At 42.4% G+C, this 9208-nt stretch overlaps 1 protein-coding gene across 1 annotated transcript in view; it reads left to right on the forward strand.

The window, feature by feature from the left end:
* Cc2d2b (coiled-coil and C2 domain containing 2B) overlaps nucleotides 1-8580 on the forward strand; it is a 93290-nt gene extending 84710 nt beyond the window's left edge. Inside the window, exons 32-34 of the mRNA XM_036181934.1 lie at nucleotides 4503-4561; nucleotides 5743-5917; nucleotides 8392-8580. Coding sequence (XP_036037827.1) covers nucleotides 4503-4561; nucleotides 5743-5917; nucleotides 8392-8580 — 423 coding nt within the window. The remainder of the gene's footprint in view (nucleotides 1-4502; nucleotides 4562-5742; nucleotides 5918-8391) is intronic.
* The last annotated feature ends 628 nt before the right edge of the window (nucleotides 8581-9208 follow it).

Consider the following 9208-nt stretch of genomic DNA (forward strand, 5'->3'; position numbering starts at 1 on the left):
TTGTGAAATACTCATACAATGAATTCTTCCACAGCCCTGGGAAATGTTTGAACCAGTTTGTAGAAGTTCTCGATATGTGCATGAATTACCTTAGAATATATGGGTGAATCTGCCTATCAGTAGTTTTTCAAGCTCCCCAATTCCAGTTTCAATTTCTAGCCAACGTTGAGAAGTGCTGGCCTAGTGTGGTGGTATTGTGTTCCCCAAAATATTGTGCACCCTAATAAACTTATCTGGGGTTAAAGAAGAGAACAGCCACTAGATACAGAGGCTAGAAAATGGTGCCACTCACACCTTTAATCCTAGCATTCCAGAGGCAGAAATCCCTCTGGATCTCTGTGAGTTCAAGGCCATATTGGAAACAGCCAGGCCTGGTGACACACGCCTTTAATCCCAAGAAGTGAGCCTTTAATCCCAGGAAGTGATGGCAGAAAGCAGAAATATATATATAAGGCATGAAGACCAGAAACTAGAAGCTTTTAGCTAGGTAGGTTTTTAGGCTTTGAGCAGCAGTTCAGCTGAGATCCATTTAGATGAGAACTCAGAGACTTCCAGTCAGGATCAGCTGAGGAATTGGCAAGGTGAGGAAGCTGTGGCTTGTTCTGCTTCTCTGATCTTCCAGCATTCACCACAATACCTGGCTCTGGATTTGTTTTTATTAATAAGACCATTTAAGATTCATGCTACAGGCCTAGAGCTATGCATATCAACAAGAATGAATATAAAAGGTGCAAATAATGCACAAAGTATAAAACCACTTAAGTTTGAAAACACATTGTGTATATATGTATTTTATATATATACTTTTATATACAATAGAGTTGGAAAGGCATTTATAGGAATGCTAAATACCAACTTTGGTTAGAGGTTACCTTTAGACTGGAGGGGTTTAGAACAGTATCAGAGAGCAGTATACATAGAAGGATATAGAGCGAGCTTAGTATACATATGTGCTGACTCTGAGGAAACACTCCCCAAAAGATTTCACCTCAATGATGTTGGCCCCTTCTTAATCAAAGCTGATTCTTCAGCCCCAGCTGACCAGTGTCCATTGTCCCAGCAAAGCAAAGGTTTTACTTTAGTGGTTCTGGTCTCTTGTTAATCACAGCTGATTCTTCAGCTCCAGCTGATCGGACACCATAGCTTCTTCATACAAATGGCCTGGCAGTCTCTGCTCCTCTCTGAAGCTTCACAAGCCAAGGCTTTCTTGTCTGTGTTGTTTTCAACACTCTTATCTTCTAAGCTCCTACAGAACAGCCCACTGAGCTCTCAACACTCAGTGGCTTTCCTAGCCCAAAGTTCCAAAATCCTTTCACAGTTCTTCCCACAACATGGTCAGGTCTGTCACAGCAATAGCCCACTATCCTGGTCCCAATTTCTGTCTTAGTCAGTGTTCTATTGCTTTGAAGAGACGCCATGACCAAGGCAACTATTATAAGATAATGCATTTAATTGGGGGCTTGCTTACAGTTTCAGAGGTTTAGTCCATTATCATCATGACGGAGTATTACAGCATTCAAGCAGACACTGGAGCAATAGCTGAGAACTACATATACATAAAGAACTATCTTGTCTTTGTTCTTTTTTTTTTTTTTTTTAATCTAAAGGACGGACCAGGGATGTAGCTCAGTGGTAGAGCATTTTCCTATCATGCATGAGGCCCTTGGTTCAATTCTCAGTACTGCAAAATAAATGATAAATAAAATAAAAACTAATGAGTAAAAATCTAAACAAATATAGAGGAATACAATGATTATATGGGGTGGCCATATGTTGAGTATGTATTCATTATGTCTTTCTCCATGAGTATCTGTGAATTCAAGACAACTCATAGTATTAAAAGGAATGCATAACTCCAGGGGCCAAGGTCAAGAATACCAAGGAATATAGAGTTTTTCTTACCTTCAAACTCTTTCCCCCCATCTCCAAAGAAATAACTACTCTCCACCAGTTCCTTGTACATTCTTCTAAACATTCTCCACACAGATCAAGCATATGTATGTATTTTTGTATTTCCTGTTTAAAGTGCCATTTTTCAAAAAGGGAAATGTGCTTATCTTTCTTGAGCAAATCACATGTACAGTCTGCGTCCATGCTTCCTCTACTACTCTCTAGCCTGGGCCGCAGCACGGCTGCCTCCTAGAGAGAATAAGCTATTCTGAGGCTTGCCTCTTGTTTGTTTTGGTTTTGCCTGTTTAGTCATTTCTTGTCTGGTCAGGTGGTGTTTAGTTAGATATAGCTGCCACAAGGTAAAATACACATTCCTATTCTTTGACGGTATGTTTTCAAGGAGGAAAAACGAACAACTGAACCCCAAGCACTAGCTCTGGGGGTGGGGGTGAGGGGGTATGGGTGAGGGGTAGGGGGGGGGGGGGATCATGAGTGCTGCTGCAGAAGTCATGAATGTGTGGGAGTGGTTTTGTTTGTTTGTTTGGGGGAACTCTAGGAGGAGGAGGGAGGAGAGTTCAGGGGCTTCAGGTAAGCTAAGTGAGCTGATCTTGTCTCCTTGGAATTCAGGGAAAAGAATGGCCTCCAAGGGACAGCTAGCAGCATGACCTGCAGTGGCCAGGAAATGTCTTTCCAGAAGCTTCCAGAACATCTTGGTTACTGCATGAGCAGAGATGGGTAGAGGGATGAGCAAATGCTGATAGAGACTTAAGCTTTAATTGACAGGGAATTCAGAAGCCAACATCACTTCAGGAGGCCATAATCAAATGTAGTTTTTCAAAAGCTTCTGTGCTTGTTGGACTTGACTATCTATTGACTTTTTATGATGCTTGGCGCTGAACCCAGGGCTTTGTGCACGCAAGGCAAGCAACCATTGAGCTGCTCTCCCTCCAGTCAGTCTCCTGCCTTACCACATCCATCCCAGAATAAGGCACTCGCTGACCACTATTTTACATGATCAAGAACACGCCTTTCATTGTGTAATACAAGCACATCCAGACACTCAGAGACAAGATTGACAGGCAACCTTTTTGTAGTTTTGAGGAAGTTTTGCAAGTTCTTGCAGCAAAAGGTACCGTCGGCAAAACTGGAAAGCTCACAAAACCCCTATCAAAGGATTTGCCAAGTCAACATACTCAGGCCAGGAGGGACTCACTAATCCACAGGAGTTTCCCCATGAGTAGATAATGGTTGCCAGGTCAGGGAATCAGTCTTAGTGTTCTGTCTGGAGTAGCTACAGCCTCCCTCAGGGTGTCTCTGGAGTTCAGACTTGAACTTGCCCTGCTGTGTTCAGTGGGCCTGAGCCTGCTCTTTATAATAGTAGCTGTCTAGCCACAGCAGAGATCAGAACCATCTTGGAGACTTGTTAAAGCAAACTAGTTTCTGATTCGGTGGGCATGCGTGAAAGCAGAGCCGAGAATTTGCATTTTTAACAATGTCTGGGGTCGGTTTGGGGGCCACAGTTTGGAAACTGAAGGCTTATCAAATGTTGTTCATTATGTCTGGGGTGGGCTCTGGGGCCAGTTTGGGAACTAAAGGCTTATCAAGTGTTGTTCCTATGTCTGGGGTTGCTTCTGGGGCCAATTGGGAACTGAAGGCTTATCAAGTGTTGTTCCTATGTCTGGGGTTGCTTCTGGGGCCAACTGGGGACTGAAGGCTTATCAAGTGTTGTTTCCCTCTTGCACAACTCACTCCACTCTGGGGATCACTTGTCCCTATCCCTCCGGCTGCCTCTATTTCCCAGTTCAGAATACCCCTCAGAACAGCCCTTGTGAATCTCCCAAGGAAGGTAGAGCTGGGTTAGGCAGGAACTTCAGAGGTAAACCCCACCCAGGACAGGAAGTGAACAAACATGAAGAACACCGCTCTCTAGTGTTGGCTAGCAGTGTGAAGTTGAGCAAAGGTTTGGAGATGGGAGTATGAAATGGATTCTCTGTGTATTTAAGTACATACACACATATGCAGGTACATACAGACACAGGAATTGGTTCCTGCCACCTACAAGAAATACAGACTCAGAAAAGGACGGTTATAAACCATGTCAGAGTAACAGTATTATCTGATGTTTATTGAGCATTCCATAAATGCCAGGCTTTACATGTATTGCTTTATTTTAAAATAGTTCTAAGACTTCAAAGCAGTAAGGCACAACTATTGTTCCTGTTCTAATGATCAAAGTAACTAAGAATGAGAACAGTTATATTATGTAACTTTGCCAAAGTCACCATAGGTGTAAGAGACCAGTGTTGTGAGACCATTTGGTGATATCAATAAGCATGCCAGATACTTGGCTAAAGAAATGAGAACAGCAAATGTGTCTTAGCCATGAAAAGTGTCTTAGCCATGAAAATTATCTCTTTTATAACCCTGCCCCCATGCTGTGTTAAGTAGTGTGGAAATCAAAGAAAATGTGTGGTCTTTATTTGAATTTGAGATTGCTTTTACCATTAGAGACTAGTTTGGGTCCAGCTTTCCCAGCCCCAGGACTTAAGGGATGACTGAGATCTAAAGGTGGTCTCTACAATGTTCCTAACTTTCAGCTGTCTGCATTTCAGCCCGAAGAAATAGTTTATTCCGATACTAACAAAAGCATGGTAGAAGACCTGAAGAGCAGGTACTGTATCCTCACTCCCATCTCTTGTCCCACCCTCTAGTCTTTACCCAGCCTCTCAAAGTGCTCCTTAGACTCAGCAACAGGAGCATGGAAGGGGAGATTACAACGGCTAGTCCTACTGAACTACACTCTCTTGGTGTTAGCATTGATAAATGGTCTCTCTGCCAACTAAAGAATCCCTTGAAAGGACAGTGTAAGTTAACTCCGGACATCACAGGCCATGGTTGAAACATTCAGTGTAGATAGTTGGTAAGCCTATGGTAATAATCCTTCTAGAAGGATAGGAAGGTAAATGGCCATGACCCTGGTTGTGGTGAAAACATCTCAGTTGGATGGTATTCAAACTATCCAAACCTCACTGTCAATCCTGGATATCTCCCAAACATACATTCACTGCCTTATGGAGAGCCTCAATCAAGCCCCAAATGGGTCATAGACTATACAGTAGGCTTCACTTGTACTCCACGTGTGTCAACAGCTGCTGAATCTGACTTCCTGCAGGGGTTCATACTCACACAGCAGGCTGGAATGTAAGCCCCTATCAGCCAATCAAAACAATGAGACCAAAGTCATCGTGGTACTTCCTTTTCTCGATAGCATACCAGCTTACTCCATCCCCAGCCATTACTACCCCTTTTTGAGATTAGAAATATATATATATATATATATATATGGGTATTTACCTGCATATATGTGTATGGGTGTTTACCACATGCATGTCTGGTGCCACAAAGGCCAAAAGAGGACTTCAGCTCCCCTGAAACTGCAGTTACAGATGGTTGTGAGCCACCACACAGGAGTTAGGAATTGAACCTGGGTCCTCTAAAAGAGCAGCCAGTGCTCTTAACTGTTGAGCCTTCTCTCTCCAGCCCCCATTTCCCTGTTCTTAACAAGGAATAAATGCAGTAGGGAATGGGTTCCCAACTAGTTTGCTTTAGAATTGCTTCCAGAACTACTTAGACTACAGGCTCTAGGGGCCCAGACTCCAATTGTATCATTATCAGAAGGTGAAGCATTCTGATGTCAGCTCCCATTGAGACCCACCCTCACGGTAAATGCCTGGTTCCCTCCTAACTCTCCAAAGTTTCTTTCTCATTCCTGAAGTGACACAGTTCTTGTGACATTTACTAAGTGAGTCACAATCTGTCATGGAGTTAGTTCTCTTTGCATCCTCACCATAGGCTGGAAAGGACGCTGAAATGTAAGATGATGGAATGGCGACCTAAGCACCCAACACGCTGGAATCGACAGTGCACTTCTGTTTTGCGACAAATCCTTCCTAAGCTAGAGTTTTACACGGGAAGTTTTGCTTCATTTGAAGACAGTGAGTTAGAAAGGCTGCTACAGTTTTACTGGGTTTGTATATGATTTAATGTGCAAATGATATTCAGTTTTAACCTGTTGTTAAAATAACAGCAAATCTGAACTATCTCTGAAATGCCTCTTTTCTTGGTCACCAGACAGATGAGTTGGAAATCCCAAGAGTGAGAATCTCTTGCTCCACCATATCTCCCAGGAGATCTCTCCAATAGAGAGAGAGATCTTTTAGGACCTGAGAACCTCAGCAGTCAGGGAGGGGTCTGCAGGTACCATCCATTCAGGAATAAGGAGGAAGTTTTTTTCTTATTTTTCTTTGTTTTAATAAAATTTTGGATTAAAGAGATAAATAAAATATAGTTAAATATAAGCCAAGGTTTAAAGTGTAGAGTTTCTGTGTAAAAATATCAGACTAATAATGCATAGTAGATAATAATTAAGTCAAGATTAAGCCCTTCAGCCTGGATTCTATTTACATATAGACCAAAAAGTTGTGATATAATCAACATTACAAGCAGGGCATTTTCTTAGAACCAACTGTATATTTTCTGACACATAAATGGTGAACTTTGAAAAGAGACGTCCACTCTGAAACTAGGAAATTGAGAAATGATTTCTAATAACCTATTGGATTGTGTCATTGCTTCTGGGCAGGAGAAGTCCAGGAAACTTCAGTTATCTCTGTATGCAAATTACTGCCAACTTCATGTCCAGCCTGGACCTTGACACCCAACCTCACCTTTCACCATCATCAGTGCACTGATGTCTCCCTGGGTAGTAGAAAGGCACCTCAAGTCCAGCAAGTCCATAAACACCTGAGGTGGACATCCGTCAGTCTTCTCTTTTCTTACAGTCTAGCACCAGCATTCCTTCACACACCCAACCTGTTCTCTAGTAACTGGTCCATCGGGTTCTTAGAAACTCCACTTTTCTCAGAGTGAGAATCTCCCGCCTCTACCACTCAGGAATCTAGATGTCTCCCAGGAGGACTTCCTAAGAGAAAGATCTGCTAGGAGCTGAGTACCTCAGCAGTCAGAGAGGGGTCTGCAGGTACAATCCATTCAAGAATAAGAAACTGTTCTTCTTTTTCTTTGTTTTTAATAGAATTTGGGATTAAAGAGATACACAAAATATAGTTAAATACAAGCCAAGGTTTAAAGCTTGGAGTTTCTATGTCAAAATACCAAACTAACAATGCATAGTAGACAATAATTGGGTCAAGATTGAGCCCTGCAGCCTGTAGTCAGCTTCTATTTTGACCATTCACTGGTTTCAGCCTAGGTGAAGTCATCTAACCCTTCTATACCTTTTGTCCCATTGGATAACAGAGGTAAAAATAGTTGTCTGTTTTGTGATTGTGGTGAGGACTAAGTGAGTTTTATACTTAGTACTGCACTCAACATCTTGTGCTTAGTAAATGCTAAACATTGTTTCTGCTCTGTGCCAGGACCTAGGCTAAACATTGAATTATTGGGAGTAAACAACAGAGATACAATGGAGTGCATTCACAGAGGTCTCGGACTAGAGGCAGATCAGAAAACACTAATGATGAAATCTTGTTAGGTGAGCCAGAGGGAGGACAGTGCACATGGATAAAACATGTTAGCAGATTTAAGGATGAAAAAAATCTTCTCAAGGGAAGCAATAGAAGACTGTATAAAGGGTTCATGGTTGTCATCTGTGTACTATTATATAGCATTTCTTAGACCCACATTCCTTCAATACTATCACACAGTACTGATTTAATATAAGCATAATTATTGCTGAATAAACACTTCAAAAATTCTATTTACAGTCCTCCTATATGGGACCCTCAACATTTCCTTGTTGGCAGTTTGCTATCTAGAGGGTCTGTAGTCAAAAGTTTTCCTATGTCCTCCCTGGTCTCACAGCTGCTCAGTCCCAAGTAAACACACAGAGGCTTATATTAATTACAAACTGTATGGCCTATGGCTCAGGCTTCTTGCTAGCTAGCTCTTTCATCTTAAATTAATCCATTTCTGTTAATTGATATGTTGCCATGTGGCTGTGGTATTACCGGTCTGCTGGCATCTTGTTGCTCCTTGGGTGGCAAGCTGGCATCTCTCCTGACTTCTTCACTCTTCTTCATCTCCATCTTTCATTTGAATGTACTGCCTAACCTTACTCTGCCTCGCCATTGGCCAAACAGCTTTATTTATCAACCAATGAGAGCAACACATATTCACAGTGTATAGGAAGACATCCCACAGTAAGGGTCCAAGTTTGTTCTCTGTCAACTGTACAGATTTTTGCATCAAACAGCCCTGGTTGTTCTGTAGCCAGTCTGTAGAGCAGGGGTGGATGACAGAACTTAAATCGTACTCCCCTCATGTGGCTTATGTAACTCTATCTGGACTATCATAGTCCCTCACAAAAGCCAGTTATTGTTAATACTGCCACATCACAAAGGCTTCTGTGATCTTTCTGCATATGGTCATTCCAAACTTCTTCTAGACTATAATGTGCCATTGTGTTGTTCTAACCTTATCCAGGTCACGGGATTTCCCATCCAGATGCCCTACACAGATGTCCAATCAGTCATTGATGCCGTGTACCAGACTGGAATTCACTCTTCTGAATTTCCACAGATGGAATTTGCTTTAGCCGTATACATTCATCCATACCCAAACAACATACTATCTGTGTGGGTCTATTTGGCTTCCTTAGCCCGATATCAGTGAAAGGCAAGAAGGGAAAAGGCAAAGAATCCTATGGTCTCCTAGAACCATGCTTTCCTGTGACCTAGAGATTTTTACTGCTTATTTTTGAGTTCACCAATGCGAGGCATAATTTGGAATCCTGAATAGAGTTGGGAACTACGGAGACCACATCAGCACCCCTTCCTCAGGCTTTGAGAATGAGTCTGGATACCTCCTTACCAACATACCTCTTCTGGGAGATGCTCGAGTACTCTGGCTGCTTCGATTCCACATTAGATCTCATCCTGGAGAAGAATCAATTCTGGCCTGCTCCCTAAGGTCAATCAGGGAAGTCATACCACCTCCATCAGAGCTATCCTGAGAGTCTTATTAAGAGTGAAGATTCCAAGATCTGCTCAAGACTTCCTGAATCTGAATACTGAGAGGAGAGCAGCCTTGTTTTCAACAAGCTCCCAGGCAACTGTGATCCCGTTGACTGAGAGCCTGACCTTGCAGGGTGTTGTCAGCACTAATGAGCCATGGGTACATTTGATACTCCTTCTGGTACAATTCCAGGTAAAAATTCCTCAGAGGGAACCCTGAGGTCATGGTCTAGTCTGAAAGCCAGCAAGCTCCAGGTGTAAGAAAAGCCTGTTTCAGTTTGAGTCAA

Source organism: Onychomys torridus, chromosome 1 (genome assembly GCF_903995425.1).
Source record: "Onychomys torridus chromosome 1, mOncTor1.1, whole genome shotgun sequence".
NCBI lineage: Eukaryota > Metazoa > Chordata > Mammalia > Rodentia > Cricetidae > Onychomys > Onychomys torridus.